The sequence below is a fragment of the Alligator mississippiensis genome, chromosome 5 (assembly GCF_030867095.1).
Source record: "Alligator mississippiensis isolate rAllMis1 chromosome 5, rAllMis1, whole genome shotgun sequence".
Classification (NCBI taxonomy): domain Eukaryota; kingdom Metazoa; phylum Chordata; order Crocodylia; family Alligatoridae; genus Alligator; species Alligator mississippiensis.
In genome coordinates this window covers 45,048,500-45,071,506 of record NC_081828.1, presented here as the reverse complement: position 1 = coordinate 45,071,506, position 23,007 = coordinate 45,048,500, and the positions used below count along the sequence as shown (strand labels likewise).

Below are 23,007 nucleotides of genomic sequence, written 5' to 3'. Positions count from 1 at the left end.
GTGTCTTCATAGTTTCATTAGCCTAAACTACAAGCAAAAAGATGATGCGTGAAGTATCCAAATGTCATATTTGTCATATGAAGGACATACATTATAGTTTTGGGAAGACATTTTTAAATAGCAGCTGAACATGTTAAAGCAGGTGAAACAATTTTGCCTTTCTCGCAGTCCATCTTGCTAGGAAGGCTAGCAAGTATGGCAGCAGACCAGCTTGGCTTAGCAGGGAACTCTTCAGTAAACTAAATCACAAAAAGGAAGCTTATAAGAAGTGGAAACTTGGACAGATAACTAGGGAAGAATATAAGAGCATTGCTCAGGTATGCAGGGATGAAGTCAGGAAGACCAAAGCACAATTGGATTTGCAGCTAGCAAGGGTTGTTCAACAAGAAGGGTTTCTACAAGTATGTCAGTAGCAAGAGGAGGATCAGGGAAAGTGTGGGGCCCTTAGTGACTGGGAGAAGCAACCTTGTAACAGAGGATGCAGAAAAGGCTGAAGTGCTCGGTGCCCTTTTTTGTCTCAGACTTCACAGGCAAGATCAGCTCCCAGACTACTGCACCAGCAGCACGGTTTAGGGAGGAGGTGAGCAGCCCTCAGTGGTGAAAGAAATGTTGGGGACTATTTAGAAAAGCTGGACATGTACAAGTCTATGGGGCTGGATGGGGTGCACCCAAAGGTGCTGATGTGATTGCAGAGTCATTGGACATCTTTGAAAACTCATGGTGATCAGGAGTGGTCCTGGATGATTGGAAAAGGGCAATTATAGTGCTCGTATTTAAGAAAGGACAGGAGGAGGATCCAGGGAACTACATACCAGTCAGCCTCACCTCATTCCCTGGAAAAATCATGGAGCCAGTTCCACAAGGAATCCATTTCTAAGCACTTGGAGGAGAAAAGGGTGATTAGGAACTGTCAACATGGATTCACCAAGGTAAAATCATGCCTGACCAACCTTGTTGCCAAGAAGGCTAACGGCATACTGGGCTTCATTGGTAGGTGTGTTGCCAGTAGGTCAAGGGAAGTAATTATTCCCCTCTATTCGACACTGGTGAGGTCACATCTGGAGTACTGTGTTCAGCTTTGGGCCCCCATGTACAGAAAGGATGTGGACAAATTGGAGGGAGTCCAGTGGAGGGCAACAAAAATGGTGACGGGGCTGGGGGACATGACTCATGATGAGGAAAGACTGAGGGAACTGGGCTTATTTAGTCAAGAGATGACGGGTGGGGGGGCAGTTAATAGCAGCCTTCAACTGCCAGAAGGGGGTTCAAAAGAGGATGGAGTTAAACTTCTCAGTGGTGGCAGATGAAAGAACAAGAAGCAATGGTCACAAGGTGCAGCAAGGGAGATTTAGGTTAGATATTAGGAAGAATTGTCTCACTAAGAGGGTAGTAAAACACTGGAACAGGTTAACCAGAGAGACAGTGGAAGCTCCATCCTTGGAGGTTTTCAAAATCTGGATAGACAAAGCTTTGGCTGGGGTGATCTAGTTGGGGATGGTCCTGCTTTGAGCAGGGGGTTGGACTAGATGACCACCTGAGGTCCCTTCCAACCCTAACTTTCTGTCACTCTATCATCTCCCACCTTTTAAACCTCTAACAAAGATCTAATTTCAGCTGTCTTGTCTCCAGCAGTGGGCCAACATCTGATGCGTAAGAGAAGCAAATAACCCTCCCATTGTGGCCAACTGTGTTGCTGAACAGAGTAAAAAATGAAGACTCCAGTGGAGACTAGTTTTAAAACCCTGAAGAAAGAAGCTGGTTACTCTAACCTTATAACCACCAGTGCTGGGCATTCAGACACAGTAATCCTATTCATAGTGGTAGGCCATTGATTAAGTGCACGGTCAAGCAGGATGCAGCCGTGGGATGATCGAGAGCCTTGATGCAAAAGAAAATAAACCTGTATACCATTTTCCTTATTCCATTTTCCTGATCTGAATGCTGCTAAATCCCTCTCTGTGTGCCACTGGCAGACACTGAACAATTAAAATATTCCAGTGAATTAAACCTGAAGATCCCTGCTCAGAATTTCAAACAAGCATTCATTTAAAACTCATTAGCTTTCTTATTCCTGATAAGCCTAATAGGTGCTGCTTCAGGCGCTGTGCTGACATGCGTAACTCCTTTAAGACTTCTACTCCTGGTTTGTAGTATCCTTCCCTCCATTGCATGTGGCCGGATGTTACTGGCATCTGAAACTCAAAAGTAATTGAATGGGATGGTTGGGAATAGAGTAGGAATACTTCCTTAAGTGTTGCATGTGTGTTCTTTTAACTGGCCACTGGGGGTCATGCTTGCTTCATACCACCCACCTGAAGGTTTTCCAGTTTTTGTGTCTATGTTGACAAACACCTCTTGCCATGATGGTAATCTTTCAACCATATAGAGCCATTGCTTGTGTCTGTTGATGGCAATGAAAAGAACATCAAACTGGTAATACAAATAAAACTCCATCTTCATTGTAAAACATGGACTTGGAAAGCAAAATACATGAGCTAGAATAGCCAGCATTGTGATGAGACCTCCTGGTTTTGGGGGAGGAGAGGAAAGCATTTGAAACAAACATAGTGAGTATTGAATGGGCTATGATGTATATAAAAATACACCTGAAAGGTTAGGAAAAGCGAAAATATGCATTGACAATGTCTGACTAATAGAGCTGAAAGGAACATCATCTTGATGTAGAGTGCCAGACTGTAAAAGCAGTATTACATCTGTCTTTATTGAGTGACTTTTATAGTCCTATCTCCCTATTAAGAAATCTGTACATGTGCCAAGTAATATGAGAGAAACTTGCGCTTATGTTCAAATGAACATTTTTTTTATTGCAAATAGTTTAAAAAAAAAAAAGCCTTGTTTGTGGTGAGGAATTGTAGGTGCTCTAACACAAGACATCCTACAGAGATGTCAAGTATGGCTTTTTAATTTGCAATGTCCTTTAAAGTTCTTGGCTATACACTACTTAAAGGGGGATAACAAGAGCATATTCCTGAAAAGGAAACAAACTGAGATGTTTGGGACTTAATTTGCCTCTTTATGTTATCTTTTGTTTTGTTTTTAAATAGGTGGGATAAAAGCATTTAATGCTCCTTTTACTCTTCAGTAAATTTCTTAGGATTTAGATCATGCACCTTTGTCCATTTACTAAACACTTTTCTATGGTTAAACCAGATGGCTTGACTGCTCTTGAAACGGCACAGTAGAGCTGCCCAGACAGCTTACAATAATTCAAAGGAAACCTTCCATACCAGGAGGAGGTCTGGCTCTTAAAAGAGTCGCTTTGTGCCGAGATTAGGGTATGCTTTTCCTTAAACCTAGATAAATGTATGTATGGAAGCAGATCTGTCTGTACTTGTTGATAGAATAAATGTATTACTGATGGCATAGCTTCCTGAATTCCAGAACTCCATTGTGTGGCAGGAATGAGGTCACATTCGCACACAAGGCCATAAGAATTGACTTGACTTGACTTGTCTGACTTTAGCTTCTCTAAGCAACTAATTCAGTAAAATTGTTTTTTATGGTTCTTCATAATTCCACTGGTGATACCTGAGCTTTGTGGTGACCCTTCAGAACTGAATTAACTCCAGAATTCCTTTAAATTATTCTGTCATGCATCTCCCACTAAAATACCCCTTTAGCCTAGTAGGGTGGACCTAGATCTATTTCCTAAATAGGTCAGTGGAGGAAGAAAGTTAACACTACCCTGGTAGGTCACTTATGGTAAAGCTGAGAACAGAATCTGGCTCTGAGATGGCAAATCACTGAATTCAAATGACAGGAAGGCTAACCTCAAATTTAGGAATTTGTAGGTTTCTGAACGCTACAAACTGTAAGGGAAGAGCAGGGGACAGGTCAGTCTGGGTAGACCTTGGCACTAAGAGATGCAGGACTATTACTTATGCCAGATGCAGTAGGCCTAGGTCCACCAAAAGAATGATAAGCCTCTTGTGGCACCCTAGGCTGCAGTGGCACACTGATCAAGAATCACTGCCCTATTTTTGCACTGGTTTAGCCATACTTGAGTAGAAATACAGACATGCCACAATGTTTTAGTACAGCTAATTCCTCTCAATTTGCTGAAATTCTCCAGTTTAACTACATCTATAGATGCAAATAAGTATACCTGTATCTAGAACAATCTTAAGCACAGGAGTACCAAAAAAATGACCTGAATAGTTGTGGCCTGGCTCAGTTTAACTCTAGATCTGTTCAGAAGATTTTGATTCTGTTGCTAGTTAGGATTTTTATACCAGTCACTATGACTACTTGAATTTCACAGGCCCACCTATTCCAAAATAATATCCACCGCCCACACCTGGACTAAAGGAGGCTCTTCATTAGGCCACTGGTGGCAGGCAGGACAGAGTTGATATGCTGCTCCTTGGGCAGTTTTAGTTTTGTCTAGCATAGAAAAATGGTTCCTCTGTATACTGACCAGTTTACTATGTTCTCCTTGTTAAAGTTACTCACCCTTCACTCCCCTTTCCACAGGCTATCTGCCCTTAGCTTACATTTCTCATTATCCTGGCATAACTTCATTTTATTGACGTTATGCTGAATGATCTAATGTAGGCCCTGCGATCAGTGAGGTAAGGAGCCTGGTATTAGCCAAGCCACCTAATCCATATTTAAGAGCAATGGGGTTCTTCAGGGAATACAATAATATTCCAAGCGTCTAAGCCAGGGGTGGGCAAAATGTGGCCCGGGGGCCGGATGCACCCCTCCAGCCCATTCTATCCGGCCCATGGGGGCCCTAAAAAATTTAGAAAATTAATATTAATCTCCCCTGGGCTGCCTGTCATGCGTCCCTTGATGGCTTGCCAAAACTCAGTAAGTGGCCCTCTGCCCAAAATAATTGCCTGCCCCTGGTTTCAGCTGTTTGGAAACCAGCCCTCTACTAAAGACTTAATGACCCTTAAGTCTTTTTGTGGGAAATGTAGCCCAGGTCAGAAGGTACCAGAGCAACCCCAAAATATTCCCTTGTTTAATGCCCTTGGTGGAGGGATTTGGTTTCTCAACATTTGTACTGAGACAGGTGCCAATGCCAGGCCCCTCTGGTAGAGCTGAGTCTATAAAAAGGTCAATGAAAGAAAGAAGGGAAATGTCCTATGGTTGGTTGCTGTCCCTGTTCTTAGAATAACAAGGACTTTGATTTTTCAATGGGGATAAATGGGCCTCTTGGAGGAGATTAATAAACTTTGCGAGGCAAAGAGCACATCTGAGGGCTTCGCTGTCTTTTATTCTTAGATGTTGAGTTTGGTGCAGGAGAATTTCTCCATGAGGCAGCAAGTAAAAAATGCAATAGCTCCAGCTCTTTACTGCAGGGAGAGGCAATGCAGGGGTCTCTGGGCAGCATTGGAGCCAAAAAGAAGGCAGTCTTCTGAGTCAAAGAATGGCACTGGCTGTTCCACAGGAAGGAACAGGTTTTGCTTCAACAAGCAGCCTGCATGGCCTACTGGGGTCAGAGCTCAGTGTCAACCAACCTGATGAGGGGGCAACAGAAGGTCTTGGTTGTAAATGGTACAGCTGGCTGGGACGGGGGGCGTGTAGCTCCGGTCAATCTGAGATGGCAGTTCCAAGTGAGTGGGAAAGTTCCCTGGGCCTTTGGAATAAATGGCCAACATCAGTGGAGGGAAAAGAGGAGAGCTATGACCAGCCTCAGCCAGCAAGTCAGGGCTTGGGGAGGAGCTTTTCATGGAATATACAGCACAGTTTACTGGGACAGAAGAGGAGACCTGACCAGGCTCAATCGAAGGGTCAAGTTGAGATAACATGGTCCGATCGAGGGAGTAAACAGCACGGTTGCTGGATGTCGAGCCTCTATCCATGGAGTACATGGTGTAGCCTTTGGGGAGAAATGGTGGTGTGGGGCTCCACTGGAGCTGAGTAGTTGGTTCCTGATGAGGACATGCACCCTCGTCTCTGGAGAAGGTAGTCCAGTTAGCTGAAAGAGGAGGGGTGTAGCTCCGACCTACCTGGGATGATGGCTCTGTGTGAGAGAGCAAAAGCTGGTCCCTGTGGTGATCACAGCTATAGCTAGGAGCAGCTGGAGCAGGACTTGGTGGGGCTTGAGCCTGCGGTTCCCAACCATGGATTGGACTTTGGTTCCGAGAGAAAACACGATAGCTAACTGGGAGGGGAGGGCTGGGACTGCGGTCAATCCCAGCCTGCAGGCCCTGGTTGGGGCAGGGTTTCTGACCTACTGAATGAAGTAAGTTCCTGCTGGGCAGCGGCATGGTAGACTGCTGATCACCTGGAGCCAGCAAGAATGAGCAATGGTGCCTAATGGGTCGAATGAGGGGGAGGCACGGTAGGCTGCCAGATGCATCTCTGTCCCGGTGGCCTACCTTGCCACTGGCTCACATCAGCATAGACAAGCCCACTGCTCCCCTGGCTGCAAAGGAAAAAAAAACAAACAAAATAGTCTCTGAGCTTCTGAATCAATATCCTGAGGTCCCTGGCTCTTTGTCGTGCTTGAGGAGTTTTACATGCAGGTCAGGTGCATATCTCCATCTTACACCCTGACATCCACATTCTCCTCCCACAGCACAGACAGGCACCCTCCTCCCCCTTGGTCCATGCTGCAGCTCAAGCCAACCATCATTGGGCAAGCTGGTCCTCCACACACATCATCTTTTTTCCCCCAGCATACACAACCACTGCATCTTTAAAAGTGAACCTCAGAGGCATTTTCAGTGGGATGTACAGACCAGCCCCATGTTCTGAACCCGCCAAATTGGAGAACTGAGGATGTTCATCTTCACGCTGTCTGTATGAACCGCCAGAAGCATCACCTGCTTTTATAGTAGAGCAATGTTTCCCAACCAGTGTGCTGTCAGAAATGAACAGGTGTGCCATGGAATTTTGCCATGGCAATGCGCTACAATGAGCTACAACAAATATGAGGATGGGGAATGCCTTAACTGGTGTGCCATGGAAAATTTTTATGAATGTAAGTGTGCCTTGGGCTGGAAAAGGTTGGGAAACACTGTAGTAGAATAATACATGGAGGGACTCTCAGAGAAGACCACTGAACCACCAGCTGGCCTGGTGTCCTCCAAACTGACGTGGATTATGGTTCAATCTACCTTGATCCAAGACCCAGAGCCATGCCAATCGTTTGAGAAAAAGGCCTGCCTGATCCTTCAAATCTGTAACACTGAGCAGCAAAAAAAAAAAAAAAAAGTGCCTTTGTATTCTTGCCTTATCCCATGGGATGGAGCCTCTCCACTTCCAGCTTGTGTCAGCTTTTTTTTTTTTTCAGCCAAAGGAAAAGGATTCTTAGGGTTTGGCCGGGGGGGGTGGTTCTGAAGTCCACTCCTGTTATTGCCTCCTGTCCTGAGAGATGGTCACGCTGCTTCTATTACAAGCAACATGTTAATCAAGTCATTAGAGTGAATTCTCCTCCCCCCCACCCCTTCTTGACACACATTTGTTCCTTGAGCTAGAGAATGACCTCAGTTGGTTTAAAAGCAACAGCAGACTCCAAAACTTCCCAGGTGATAAATTACCACTAGAGAGAGTGTGGAACTACGTAGAACCAAACTGTGTCAAATGCTGCCTTTGGTTGGGGAAGTTTCATTTCAAAGAGGCGCAGAGTTCAGATTTCCTGTCCAGGTGCTGTGTGGACTGGTTCCAGGACTCGAATGCATTAGCATCTATTGCCTATGCTGAGAAATCAGTTCACTTCATGGCAAAAGCAGCCTTACAAATCTCTTCCAGCCATCAAGGAGAAACAAAAATCCACATTTTACCAGCACAGGTTACACATCATACACGCTCAACCCTCTTAGGGAGAGAGCATGTTTTTGCAACTGGCATTATTAACCCTCTGTGTACAGGATACAAGGGTACACATGCATAATTCACCCCTCACAGGCACACAACTACTCCTCCTCAATGCCCTCAACCCAACTAATGCTTTCCTAAGTTCCTCTGTCTTTCCTATAGTACCTAGCTCTGAATTCTAAGAACACAAGACTGAGTCTTCAAATTTAGTCCCCTGCTATTTTAGGCAGCAAATCACAGAATTCCCTTTAGAAACCCATTTGATCTACATCTTATTTAGATAGTAAAGCTCAACTCTACCCTGCCTTCCTCCACTTTAAAACCAGTTGAGGTTGTTTACCACCCACTGCCCCAGTGAAAGGCTATTCCAAAACCTCCCTGCTCTGGTGGTTAGGAAGTCCCATTTGTTCTTCTACCAACATTGTCCTCTGGCTCTTCTCCTCCCTAGTGTTTACCCCATGATGTATTTCTACATAGCTTTATGAGGTAGAACAAAACTAAGTGTTGTAGGCTTCTCCAGTAAGATGGACTCTGCATTCCCTTCATAATCTTGGGAGCCCTTCCCTGCACTTGTTCCAATTTGGACTTAGCTTCCCTGACCAAGGGTTGTATCTGGTGGTCCCGCAACATCTATGTGGAGCATGTCACAGGCCACTGCCAGTACTCCGACCCCACCAGATGGACCGCCGACAGACTGGACCCAGAGGGGACCGCCTGAACCCCCCTCTGCACAAGATGGACTTCACTTCGAGAGGATTCTTCAGCAACGGCCGACCCTGCTCCACCCGAAGAGGACCCCCGCAATGAGACTCTATATGGACTGAGACACTTTCTTCGACCTACTTCCTCCACCATTGCGGACCATTGTACGGGTTTGTGTGTATCTATCTTCTTTCTCTCTCAGCGTCACAAACCCCCTCCCTCCCCTTCCCCTGACCCTCCTCCCCCCGCCCTTGGGCTTAGAGTGTATTTTCTGTAACCTAGTTGTGTTCCCCTCCTCACCCCCATCCCTCACTTGGGTGATTTGTATTTCCCTACCAGCTTTGTCATCTTTTTGGATTCACAATACTAATAAAATTCTACCTGATGGGGTTCCACCAGTGCCCTTTTCAGGGGCACTAAGTACTTCCCTATCTCTGCTAAGCACTTGTCCTGGTACATCCTATGATTGCATCTCTCTTCTTTTCCCTCAAAATTCACATATAGTTACTTCTACCACTAGCCAGAGCCCCTTCCATTCAAGTTACTTGGGCAAATGCATGCTGTGGATGATGGAAATCATTACATCAGCTTTTTCCTATATAGATGTCACAGGAAACAAAGAGGTTGTTTCCAAGCGCCCACCCTGTTCCCAGGAGCATGTCCATGAATGTCCAGAGAGATTGGACTTTGGGACCAAAGTCTGCAGACACCCTAATGAACTGAAATGAGCTTCCACCTAATCAGGGCTCTTTCTTAGATGCCTCTGTGGCTTGAATAAGCAATAACCCTTTGGGCGCATCTACATGAAACAATGCACAGCAGCCTAATAACACTGCGCAGTAGCGTGCTGGGCAAAAACCATGCTAATGCGCTACTGCACAGTAAGCATACTAAAACACTGTGCACTGGTGCTACTGCACAGTAACTATAGTTACTGCGTAATTAGTACTTCATTAAGCAAGTACTAAACTAAACGCGCAGTAACTACTGTGCGTTATGAATGTGTAGACACACCCCTTAGCAGCAGCAACAGTAGAAATAGTAGTAATAAATAGATTAGAAAGATACTCACTGGAATCCCCCCAGGGCTGTGGAGAGCCCAGTGGTACTCTGCCCAACTGCTTTCACAGACTTTAAGCTCTATGTTCTCTCTGCTGTTTAGCCCATCCTGATTGGTCGCCTCCCTAGTTCTAGAACAGGCACCACAGAATGTTCTGAGACTTTTGTCAGGTTCAGTGTCTCCAGCCCTGGCCCTGAGCCATGTGGATATGGACTAGTTCAGTCACTATCAGCTAAGCTACATTGCCACCCAAGTGATTGAGAGCAGGATCTTGCCCCTCTGCTCATGCAGGTGTATTAGAGCAGTGGTTCTCAACCTTTTTTGTCTCAGGACCCATTTGTAAACATCAGTGGCCAGTCCCGACGCAGTGCCCCTCCCCACCCACTGCTCCCGCCCCTCCCACCCCAGGCCCCAGTGTGTGGGACAAGGGGTGGGTATGTGGGGAAGGGGCAAGGTGTGGGTTGGAGGGGTGTGGGGTAGGGAGGACCCCAAGCAGCCCCTTGCAGGCTGGAACTCTGCCAGTCTGCAAGGGAAAAGCCATGGCTCCCTACATTGTTCTCCTTTAAAGGAGAATCCATTTTTTAAATTTATTCATGACCCTTTCATATATTCTTGCGACCCACTTTTGGGTCATGACACAGGGGTCGAGAAATGCTGTATTAGAGTATGGCTTTGAACATAGCTTGCTGGAAGCTGCTTTCTGATTGGTTGTCTTGAGTCTCTTTGTTGATGTCACATTCGTGAAGGAACTCAGGAAAGTGCAGGAAAGATCATACCAGTGAAATGTAACAATACTTATGTTTCTTATGCGGTGTGGGTGGGAGGGATGTGTAGAAGGCAGAAGTGGACAATTAGTAGTGGTATTGTGAACAAGAGGCTGAGAGGCAGCTTTGGAACCTCAGCTCCACAGCAGGATGATCTGGATCTAGCTCATAGGCCTGGGAATTACCTCCTGCTATTTCAAGCCCTACATCATATAATCCTCCTCATCAAGATATCACTGTATGCCCAGAGGCCCTGAAGGATTTGAACACACAACCTCTAATACACAAAGCAAGAGTTACAGCCTTGAAGCACCAGGTCAACTCTATAGCGCCATGCTTCCAGGGCATCACACATCTGTCCTCCTTGTGACCCCTGCTTCCAGATCAACAGTTCAGTCTTGATAGATTGCAACCCCGGATCCAGGCCCCTCAACGTAGATGGCTTTGAACCTAGAATTCAGATTGCAGAGACCAGCAGGGGACTGACACCAGTTGTCTCTAGGATGTCTGGACATGCCTTTTTGGCTTCTCTACTTCTAACCACTGTACCTAAATCCCCCTTCTTTAATGAATGTCTTTGAGGCTGTTCCTGAGCCTCATGCTGTTTATTGCAGTGTGTGCCAGCCACATGAAACAGGGAATTATCTCTTTGTGTTCATGCAGCAGTTAGCACAGTGGACCCTGATCTTGCTTGAGAGCTATAGGATGGTAATCTAAACAATCAAAATAAAGGTAGAAGTTAGATGCCAACGGGAGGGTTTCTGAGCTGCATAATATACTAAGAATTTTCTTCTAACAGACCCTGGGACAGAATCATCTCTCCCCTTTCACTTCACACCACCTTTCTCAGCTGAGACAGCTTTCACAGCAGCATTGTCACCCACTTATTTAATTCACCCATCCATCAAAAGAACTAGCACCTCCTGCAGAATTTTACAAATGTCTCATTCCAGATGCTAAAATCCACCTCTGTTACTGACAGCTGCACAAAAACCCACCCTCAAGCACATAATTATATGCTTGAAATGACCCAGGAAAGAGCTATCAGCTGAGTGGCATCATGCTAATGGCCTCTTCCCCCACACTTTCTATTCTCAGTGGGAAGTTGCCATCAGTTTAATGCTGACATGTCTAATGTGGCAGCTGACTTCAGCTAGTCAAATTATTTCAATTAGCCTATGTCAAGCTCAAGTGTATAAAGGAGGGTCTTGGGGGTAGGGGGAAACTATGGTAAGCTGAAATAGCTGTTTGTGTCTTTGTAGGCATAGGCCTTTTAGAGAAAATGGCTGGTAAATATTAAGGATTTCTTTTTCTGTATTTTTTTTTTTGTGCTTTGTTATTTTTAATAACTTTTGTATGTCCATTGTAGGAAAGGAGATTGAATTACTGAAGAATCAAGAAATGGAACTTTATCTAGTTAACAAGGTGGGTGGTAATTGCACTAAACTTTCTAGCTCTTGGTATGTCTCCTTTTATAGGAGATACAAAACTTCATGCAAACAAAAAAGAAATTTCTCTTTATAATAATAATAATAATAAAGAAGAGAACATGAGACCCCAGGTCAAAACTGATTCTCTATCTGCCTATACACTTTTCTGTTATCCTTTCTGTGCCAAAGAATAAGACAAAATGGGTTTCACAAAATAGGGCTCATAAAGCAAGAAAAAACCCACAATGCTTCTTCCTCCCTTCTACCCCCACCCTGCAAAGACCTAGGGTATTTAAAAAAAAAAAAAAAAGGGAGAGAAGCTGAATACATTCCTATTTCTTTTATTTCCTGCCCAGGGGGCTTCTATCTTTTCCTCACAACATTCATTTGCATAAAATCCTTACCAGGAGGGTTTTTGGCTAATCACAGAGCTGAAACCCCTTTGCAATCTGAGATGCCACTGGGATTCTTACTGATCTTGTATACCCCACTTCTACATGTTGATGTTTACTTTTGACTCATTTTGGACTTTAACCATTAAAACTCCAAATATGTAGCAAATGACAAGACTTTCTACAGAAAATGAAATGTGGCTGCTGTCAATAGGTACCACAGTATAAACAATGCAAGTGGTCTGTTTCTGATTTCTTGCCCCTGCCTAACACAGATGTCTCTTGAGTTAATAATAAACTTGGTGTGAATGAAACCTAACATTTACATAACATGCTTAGTCTGACTACACTTATCAAAATATTAGGGAACAGATTTGGGTGTTTAAATTGATTCCCTTTCACAGAGTCCAAAATAAAGCAACAGACTTGCTTTAGAGTCCCTGATAGGCAAATCAGATCAAATGTAGCTCTTCTATAAGCAAGTACAGCCTCTAGTGAAGTGGCTGAAAGTCTGTCCTGAAGGGTCTGAATGTTGGAATGTCTTCTGTACGGTGCCATCTCTTTCTAGTAAAGATAACAGCTACATTCAGGCTCCATGATAAAAGCTGTCATGGGTTTGGGAGATCTGTTCCACCAGGAAGCCTCATGAGATTGAAGCTTGCAAGAAATCCTTTAATTACCCAAGTTATAGCAAGCATCTAGCTAAAAAACAAAACAGGAAAGAATATCTCTCTTATTTCAGGATTAACTGAGATCTGTGGCTGTTTACTTCTTCCTGGCTCAAAGGGAAAGAAAGCAAAGATTGAGAAGGAAAGCAAACTTTCACATACAACTGAAAGAAGCTGCAAGCTTTCTCCATCACTCAGGTTTGATGAGTTGAAGAATGTAGTGAGTAGGGCAGGAAGATAAGAAAGCAAAATGTTCTCTACCTTGCATCTCTCTCTCTATATAGCATGTAATGATTCTTGCAGAATCTCCCTCCTCATTTTTTAACTCATGACAGGCCTCCACTAGACTGGTATAGTGGGGGTGAGGGTGTAAACTCGGAGTCTCTCAAACACAAGCCGATAAGAGACGGATGATGATTCAGAACTGGGATAGACTCACCTAGGGGATGTCATAAGCCCAGGGAGAGCAATTGGTGACACTTCTCTGCCTGAACAGGAGTACCTGGCTGATGAACCATTCCAAGATATTCCAAATCTCCAGGAAAAACTGGAACTGCTGAAGGGTAAGTCCAGCCTGGTGACGAGATGTGTAGAGGATAGTTTTGTAACACCAAAACAGGTAGCTAGATATTCAGGGAAAGCAGAGATTTGCTAATGATTGCAGTATGTGTTGGGAAGTCTTAACGCTGTCTGAGCTAGTCGGCATATGTGGACTATGCATTTAGATCACTGTTGGCTGTAGCTGGTGGTAATTCTTGGATCTCCTGTTCATTGGGCAACCAGAAGTTTAGGAACAAGTGGCATATAAATCAAGTCAACAAACAGGACAATGATTCTCCCCCCCACTTTAAAAATGCTGTAATTTTAAATTGGTTTTGCGCTACTGAATTGGGCTATGGAGACCTTGGGCCTCTAACCCACGCACCCAGCTGGTGTGAACTGACACAACTCTACTGACTGTAATGCCTATGCTAGCTTCCACCAGCTGCAAATCTGGCTTCAAGATGCTGAAGAGGCTGTAGGGGGAGAGAATGCCCCTGAGACCTATGTTGTCCCTCTAACACATGTGTAAATTGCTTGATTGCAACAGCTTTTGTCATTATCTCTAGCCTGACAGTTCTTGCCAATGGAAGCTCCTTATATTTTTAGCTGAAATAGAGCCTATCCAGGTGCCTGAATGTGGAATAACCTAAGAGAGAACAAAACATTTCTAATGTATCTGTAGAAATTCCCTGAGAAATGATTGATTGCATGTGTGAAAGAGAGCCACCATCCCTCAATCAGCCCTGCCGCAGAATTAGGGGTGGTGAGTACCCAGACACCCGGACAAGTAACCTTGGATGTGTATCTCCATATGGCTATTTGCTGTAGAAGATCAATGCAAGTGCAGCAAGTTTGGTTTAAGAAAATGGTGACTCTCCCCTCTCTCTTTCTCTCCTAGGTGCATTTCTGGAATATGATGCTATGCACACAGGAGAAATTGGTACAATGTCACTTAATTCTCACTGCTTGTAGACCTGGCTTCCCTTTTCCAGCAGAGCAGATCTGAAGGGCCCCTTGCTCTGCTAGTATGTCTACTGAAGTGCTGAGGTGTAAAGCTCAATCTTATTTCACAAGAGAGATTGTATAGAGGAGGTTCTCCTTTTAATCCTCAAAATAAGAGCCATAAAGGGAAGTAGACCTGGGATGGAAAAAGCTCACAGCAGATACAGTAGCATTATCGCTGATTGAACTGGTTCTGACCTCCTGAACAACATGTACCATCAGCTTTTTTAACTAAAGCTTACTCTGGTGGTTAATCCCAGACCCACTGAGGAAACTCCTTGGTGTTAGTGGATCATATCCCTGGCTCCAAAGGTGCTATTCAGAATGGTGAGGCTGAGGATGTGGGAGGGAAATGATCATCTGAGTACAAGGTTGTCCCATAGCTGTTCAGTCCCCTGGGGTCGCTTTAATGCTCTGTAACAAGGGAAGAAAAATCTCAGTGCCTGAAGATGGGAAGTAGAACAGCAAAGACATGCTTGCCAGGTTTGGAAGATGGCTCTCATGACTAGGGAATGCACCTACATGGTTCAATAACTAGTAACCACCTAAGACCTACGTTGCAATGTTTGATAGGATAGCAATGGGATGTCTCTCCTTGTATGTGAGATTTTTATTGGGTTTCTCATCCAGTCCCAAATGGACCTTGCTTGAGTCTCCTATTAAGAAAACACTTCACAAATATGAAAATTCCCCACTTCTCTCAAATGCTTGTATTTCTCTTGAGACTACCTACACCTTGTATCCAGGGCAAGGTGCCATCCTCTCCTGTACTACCTTAGAATTAATGTGTGGAGCCCATGGCAGGATATGCACCTTAGTTCAATTTCTCTTCTTTTTTTGCTTGGGGGACATCATGTAACAGTTTATAATAATGCCAAAGAGGTAGGGAGGAAAAATAGATAAATGAGGTGTCACTTGCGCTCTAGGTATTAAAAACCTTTAGGGACCATCCATATTGGAGACTCTTGTTGACCAACTGATTTTAGATTTAGAAGAACTTTATCACTGAGGCTGCTCTACAGGTCTCTTCAGGACGAGTGTGAGCCCCTGCTGTCTACAAACATCAAGAAATAGTGTGTACCACAGATCACCATAGTGATACCACAGAGACTTGTCTATGCAAAACACTTTCTGAAATTTTCCTATGGCTGCTCTGGAACAGTGCAGGAGCTCTAGTGTAGGCAAATGCAATGTAATTACCTTGAATTCTGCCTGAAGCTAGGACTACCTGTGCCCGGTCTACCAGCATGCCACAATAGACCTGTGGAGCTCCTCTGGCCCATAATAGCCATAGAACAATTTCTTAAAACTCTCAATGAAGATAAACTCCAGATCTTATTTGTATTTCCAATGTGGAGGACAATACTGGAGGGGCAGGAGTAGATGATAAATAAGTCTCTTCCACCTGTAACTTCTGTGACATGGAACATATCTGAGCCTGGCTTAATTTCAGACTATCTGACACTGAGCAACCTACTGAGGGAGTTCCAAGTTTTCCGAAGCTTGTTGGAGCTCAGGGCGCGAGTCCAAGACATCACTGGGAACACAGGCAGCACTGTTCCTTACAAGGACTTTGTTATGGCTATGCTGGGACGAAGATCGACTATGTGCCAGCGGTACGTGTGAAAGTAGTTCCTTGCTTTCTTGACTTGGGCAGAGAAATGACTTAACTGCACTGGTTGAAAGGGTTGAATTTGTATCCTCAGTCTTGTTTCCTAGGTAATGCATGTCTTCTAATCAAGGGCTGGAGGCTATAGGGAGATTGCTGGGTATGTTGAAAATGCCATGCACCCTAGTATCTGGGTGATAGCTCAGACCAGCCCATCACGGCTAGATAGGGGAAAACTGACCAGCTACAGCTGTCATGCTTGCTTCCAAGTTGTGAAAGCAGCTGAGGAGCTAAGCAAACAGGCTCAAGAAGGGGAAACTTGCTAGTATCTCCAGGCTACTATGGTAGAACAGCTTCTAATTTGGAAGAAGGACCTTACTTTTCTAAAGTAGTATGAATTTGAGCTGCTTTGATATTGATTTTTAGTGTTAGTAGAATAACATCATCGGGATAGTAGGCCTCTCTGGATATGTTAACCTTGTATTCTATGAGTAGCCAAAGATTCCATTTTGTCTTGTCTTGCTTAACGTGCGCATGTGACAGGGAGAGAATGGCATGAAGGCAGGAAAAGGAAGACTTAACTGTTTATGTAAGCAACAAGGTGCCAAATGTGTAAGTTACAAGTTGGTAAACTAATTAATGGATGACTGAAGCATCCCTCTGAGGCCTAGGACGCAAAGGAGATAATGAAGAAAAGGAATGTAGCATATCCTGCCAGATGGGCAGCAAGGATGCTTCAAGAGCTGAGATACCAACTTTTTTACAACCAACATGACCTCAAGCTGAGATAAGCAGAAGATGGATGAGAAACAACTGCAAAAACAGAAATTCAGTATGAAAAAACCCCAAAGTGCTGAAACAAAGGACAGCAATCCCTATAAAAGAGGACTCTGAAAAATGTCAGGTTGGATGAGCCTCTCTCAATGTCTGTGCTCCAAAGAAAGCAGCAGTGTCTATTCACTCCGCTCCAGTTTCTATCTTCATCTTCTCAATAGGCCTGGGTTGGCCACCTAGTGCCATTATTGAGCAACTGCTGTTGGTAACTATAACATTTGAATGGAATGGTTGTTTTGTGTCTGTATGTCTGTGTGTGGTGTGCATGCTGATATGCATGTGTTTGTATGAGTGGTATATCCAAACTTCTATGTCTGATTCATGTAATCAGTACATTTTGCCTTAACCCCCTTTATAAGGTCTTGCTCTTGATTTGATAAATTAGTCATTTGTGTAACACTAATGTTAACAGTGTGAACCCCACCATCCATTGGACAGAATGACCAAACAATGTAAGCCATATTCTTCAACAGGTAACTTCCCATGAAACCCTGTTAAAGTCAGCTGGGCCAATTTATGAGAGGAAGTCAGGACAGAGCGGTTTACCCCAAAGGACTCTAGTGGGACTGGTACAGGTGTTTGTCTGAGGACAGAACCAGATCTTAGCAATAAGATGCCAGCTGAGATCCTGGTCTCCATTAAATAAGTGTGCTGAGCTGATTTATGCTATTATACTGAAAGAGTGATGAAATTTGGAATATTGTCCACTCTGGTAATCTGGGCCCAAACTTCAGGTTCTAGGCTGGGAGATATCCCTAACAATGACAGGAATGGAAGAAAACTTCCTCAAGAACTGCACCATCAAACCCTTACTATACTTAAGATACATCAATGACATCTTCATCATTTGGAGTGAGAACCTGCAATCTCTGATGGAGTTCCACCAGAAATTCAACAATCGCCATCCCTCCATCTGACTTTCTTTAGAATACTCCAGCACCAACATCTCCTTTTTAGACACAATGATCAGTATCCAGAAGGGTAAAATACAGACCACAGTATACAAGAAACCCACAGACCAACATACATATCTGCACAGAACCAGCAATCACCCGAAACACACCAGAAAAGCTGTGATATACAGCCAAGCCCTCAGATACCACCGCGTCTGTACTGAAGAGAACACCCGGGATCGCCACCTCACCAATCTTAAAAAGGCTTTCACCCAGCAAGGACACTCCTCCAGAGAGGTAGATCGCACGTTTGAAAGAGCCACCTGGATACCACGTGAAGAACTGCTGCAGTACAGAAGAAACCCCCCCACAAATCGCACACCACTGGTTATGACGTATCACCCCTCCCTTGAACCTGTATGGAGAATCCTCAAACAATTGCAACCCATAGTAGAAAGAGACCCTATTCTTAAAAAGATCTTCCCAGAGACGCCCATCCTAGCCTTCAGACAAGCACCGAACCTCGCTACCCTCATCACCAGAAGCAAACTTCCTCAAGCCCAGAACACACCAAAAGGATCCAGACCGTGCCAGGACAAGAAATGCAAAACCTGCCAACACATCTCCACCACCTCCACTATTACTACACCCCACAACAGAGCCATCAGCATCCCAGGATCTTACAGCTGCACCTCCAGAAATGTAGTATACCTCATCCAATGCACCAAATGCCCTGATGGAAAATACGTAGGAGAGACCAAACAACAACTGCGCACCAGAATGAACGCATACTGGAAATCCATCAAAGACAGAAATACCCAATTACCGGTGGGGGCACATTTCTCACAGGAGGGCCACTCTCTCTCCAATCTCTCAGTCCTGATCCTCAAGGGAAATTTACACAACGCTTCCCAGAGACGAGCCTATGAGCTCCATTTCATCAACCTCCTGGATACTAGAGATCATGGACTAAACACAGACATTGGATTTTTGATACATTACAATCTGCCTGGCAACTGACTCCCCAGCCCAGCCCAGCCCAGCCCAGCCCAGTCCAGTCTCTGGCTTGTTTACTTTTCATTCCATCCAGGAAGAGCACACACCAACTGCTGCAGCTTCCTGAGCCTGACAAAGGGTTTTTGAACCCGAAAGCTTGCTTAAAAACTATTCTCCAACTATTTGGGTTGCTCTAATAAAAGATATCAAATTCACCCAAGGAACCTTGTCTGCCAGGAGGTTCCTAACCACTTGCTCAAGTTCAAACATTTCCCTTTTATCTTTGCATCTTGAATACAGCATTTTCTTTCAATATAGCTGTGCCCTTCCAGCTAGGTCTTCAAAAGACCTTCACAAGCAAGATAAATCTCTCTTCCAAAAAGATGCTCCTGCATGAGTAGATATATGGGAATTGGTGGCTCATAAGAGGTGCTGAGTCCCCTGTGCTGCTGCTGGGCTGAAACCCAAGATCAGCAACCCTTTCTCTGCATTCAGTTTCCTTCACTTTCAAGTAAGGGAACAATAATAACAACCACCTTGGCTCAAAAAAAAAAAAAAAAAAGCGCAAATATTTCAGGGTTTTTCATCAGCAAGTCTTCTTATATAAGTGCTAGAGGATATGTATTCTCCCCCTTTCTTCCTTCCTGTCCCCTCCCTACCCCCCTCCAATTTTGTATACTGACATCAACCTTGTTCACTTCCCTCTTCCCAGATTCTTACAATACAGTGGGAAAGAAGGTGATGCTGTGAAGAAGCCCTCCCTGATAGAGCCTGGCTCACATGCAAGCTACTTGGGGCCTGAGACGGAGTGCATTTCCTCTCCACTTTCTACTCTCCCACCACCACCACCACCTCCATCTCCAGTGGATGGCTAGTTTAAGACCTACCCTGCTGCATAAGAAACCTGGAAGGCACTGACTTGATATACACAAAGGCTTGCTGAGGAAGCAAACCTTGTACAGGGCATCTTGGATACTCTAGGTATAGCTCAGATCCTTCTAAATAAAAAGCTACCCAAGGCAAGGCACATTAACTTGTCTGTGGGCTGTCTATGATCTTACACGGGAGAGAACCAGTGATATTCCCCACCCCACCCCGTCCCTGTGAGTAGTGCCAATAGGTTTTGCTGAACTTAGTGCCATATCAACATGTAGCAAGACTGTTCCTGCCCCAAAGACCTTGGTCTCGGACAAGACTTGCACATGAACTTTTGGGGTTGAAGGAGCAAGGGAGTGAGGTTTCGGGCCATGCATTGGTGACAGCCAGGAACAGAATTTAGCTGTCCCAGGCCAGTTCCTGAAGTTCTATGAATCTACTGTTCTTGCCTAGGTTAGTCCTTTCATGTATATAATAGAAGAGGGCTCAAAGTCCTGGAATCCAACCCTTTGCTGAAGACTGACTGAAAGACACACAAAAGTACAATTCTGTTGTGTTGATGGTTTTTTTTTCCTGCTACCTTGGCAGTAGTGTCTGAGATTCTCAGATGCAGGATTCAGGGAGCTGGGTTTCCCTTTCTTAAAAGCCGGTGATAGGGAGGGAGGTGGCAAACATTGGGAGATTCTCAATAATAGTGTGGGAATTGACAGTACTGTGTAAAAGCAGGCTTCCTCAGAGCCTGCTATCAAAAGAAATTCTTGGGAGCTGAGAATGCAGTAAAAGAGGATATCTTGCTGGTATCTGTTAAAGACAGTCAAACATGCCATATTCTCTCACATACAGGATACTTGTTGCTGGAAGTAGGGCATATTATCTGTGGAGAAAAATGGTAAGAGCATTTTCTGCCGGTTGCTGGGCAGGTTCCTGAGAGGGTCAGGTCTCCAGTTGCTGCTACTCAGTCATTACAAGGAAACATATAATATATATATATACATACACATACATAAATATATATATATATTTCCTTTCATAAATGAAGTGAGCAACTTATTCCAGGGTGTGGTGTATGTAAAGAAAATACAGTATGTTGAGTTAGTTCTACAGACAAGATATAGGTTTGTATGTAAGTCTTGCTCCTAAGCTTGCTCACTTATCCCACACCCCTCGGTCCCCATTCCCCAGTAGCTTTCTTGGCCAAGGTTGGTACCTCTTTAAAACCTAGTGACTCCCAGCTAGAGCTTGAGTTGAGCATGAGAGGTCTTGCTCTCATTTTGGTGGCTAATTCCATGCCCCCCTCCCCCCTTGCTTGCCAGGAGGATGCTGGCTAGAACTGAAGTGCTCCTCGTTCTCCAGAGCCTTCCCAAGATCGGTTTCCTTGTATGCAGAAGAACAGGTAAATTCTCCCAGGATTCACAGGCAAAGAAATGTAGAGGGATTTGACTTACTGCATCACAGAGAGCCATGCTTGTAGCACGTCTCGATGCGAATGGTGAGTGCAGTGCAAGTGAGAGTATAATGGCTGGTCCCTGGTCTAGGCTAAAACAGGGACTCTGCTCAAAGGAGCAGCATGCAGAGTCCAACTCTCTAGTGAAGATGTAGACATCCACTCATGATGCAAATCTCCAGCTACCACCAATGCCTCCTTATGACATCTGTCTTAGGAGTCCCACCCAGGCCTGCCTGGCCCACCAAAGCTACCAAGCTGTTGCTACTGGATGCTGCAAAGCAGCTGGAGTCCTTAATGTGACATTTTTCAGCCTTTAATGCCGAATAGGATTTTTTCTTTTACCTCTATAGTCTTTTAATCATTAAAAGTCAACAGATTAACTGGCAGTATAGGTTATTTCTTCATGTAAATTTATACCGCAAGCCCTCATCTGATCTGAATACAGATGACCAGCATCAATTAAGGATTTGAATGAATTTGTATTCTAACTTGTATACTTAGAGGTATTTTATTTTTTAATTGGCTCATCCTACCTGCTGAACTTCCCCATTTTGTTCAGCTCTACAAGCAATCAGTTGTTTCCAGTTCTCTTATTCATTTCATTCTTGGGGCACTGACTTCTCAAGATGTGCATCTGTTATTGCAACTTTGACACTTGCTAATTGGATGAAAACCTGGTGAGATCCTCTCTCCACTGAAGTGAAAGGCAAAGTTCCCATTCACTTCAAGGGGCAGGAGGGGGCAGCACAAGATTTTAGCCATTGGCTGAACAAGCCAAATTTAATCCTGACAAACATGATGATTTCAGTCTCCTTCTCTGCATGGAGATTTAGGCCAGAAAGGATCATTAAAGGTCTGAGTAGATGATCTAGTATGTTATGGGTCATAAAACCTCACCCAAATGCACTGAGTCAAACCCAAAGACTTTAGTTAAGCCAAATATTTCTGAAATGTGCACCACAGAGAGAAAAGAGATACAACCAGGATGTTCCTGGTAACTAAGGCCCTTGCAAACAAGGAATTAAGCAGATGAGAGAGATCCAGATGATTCCCAGTAGGTGCACCATGACCCTCCCTGCAGAAGAAAGAGAACCGTTCCCCAGGCCCCTCCCAATCTGACCTGGGGAGGAAAAGGGATTTCTTCTTGGCCCAAACTCTAGTACTTGGTTTGATCCTCCATATAAGGCACAGCCTAGCACCTGAGAGCATTTTCTGTGCTATTTCAGTCGGCCTCATTTAATATCTTGTCTCTAGTTGCATGCAGAAGATAGTGTCCAAAAAATACCTATAGTCTAGTTTATGCTTCAGAGAGGAAAAAATCCCTCCTAATCCCTACAAGTAACCAACCAAAGCCCTGGAGCATGGGATGTAATGGTAATTGTTGTTTTAAAGCAGAGCTTCGGGTTTTATGAAGAGAACTATACAAGCAATTCTGTGCTCCCCCCAGGCTGATAAAGGAAGAGTGTGAACAATGAACTAATGATGTAGAGCCCTTCCACATACTTAAACCAAAGAATTTCTCCCACGTGCTGGCTCTAAGTGTATTATTTAGGAAACTATCAAAACTCCCCTTACAGATTCCTAGAGATAAGTCCATCACTTTTCCTGGTAAGCTGGTTTAAAGTTTAACCACCAGTACTGTTAGGAAACTGCATCTTGTATCAGAGTTAACCCAACCTAAAGTCACTGAATCTCCTTTTCCTTTCTCAGCAAGGTCAAAAATCCCCCACAATCAAACACTTGCTCCATGTGTAAGTGGTTAGACATAGTCACCCTTCAGCCTTCTGTTTGATGAGATGAGCTCCTTATGTCTTGGCCCGCAGGGCTTGTTTCCAACCTATGAATCATTTTTGTGTTCAAGAAGAACTGAGCTTCTGAAAAATCAATCCAGATCTTCAGTGCTGAACTCTCATGAAAAGGTGACCTGTATATTCCCATAGCATGGAATTCCCTCTAGCATTTTGCTTTAAAACAAGAAATCTGCAAAGAAATCACCACAA

General features: G+C 44.3%; 1 protein-coding gene across 1 annotated transcript; it reads left to right on the top strand.

The window, feature by feature from the left end:
• The first annotated feature begins 11,543 nt into the window (after window positions 1–11,543).
• On the top strand, window positions 11,544–22,986 carry LOC102576165 (allograft inflammatory factor 1-like). Its single transcript, XM_006274698.4, has 6 exons — window positions 11,544–11,606; window positions 11,687–11,742; window positions 13,304–13,370; window positions 14,249–14,290; window positions 15,806–15,968; window positions 19,397–22,986. Exons 1-6 carry the CDS (start codon window positions 11,600–11,602, stop codon window positions 19,557–19,559), a joined length of 498 nt encoding a protein of 165 aa, XP_006274760.2. The 5' UTR covers window positions 11,544–11,599; the 3' UTR covers window positions 19,560–22,986.
• The last annotated feature ends 21 nt before the right edge of the window (window positions 22,987–23,007 follow it).

Coding starts and splice junctions, on each gene's coding strand:
- LOC102576165 (XM_006274698.4), top strand. Junction 11,743..13,303: donor AACTTTATCTAGTTAACAAG/GTGGGTGGTAAT, acceptor CTGCCTGAACAG/GAGTACCTGGCTGATGAACC. Junction 15,969..19,396: donor AGATCGACTATGTGCCAGCG/GTACGTGTGAAA, acceptor CCCTCTTCCCAG/ATTCTTACAATACAGTGGGA.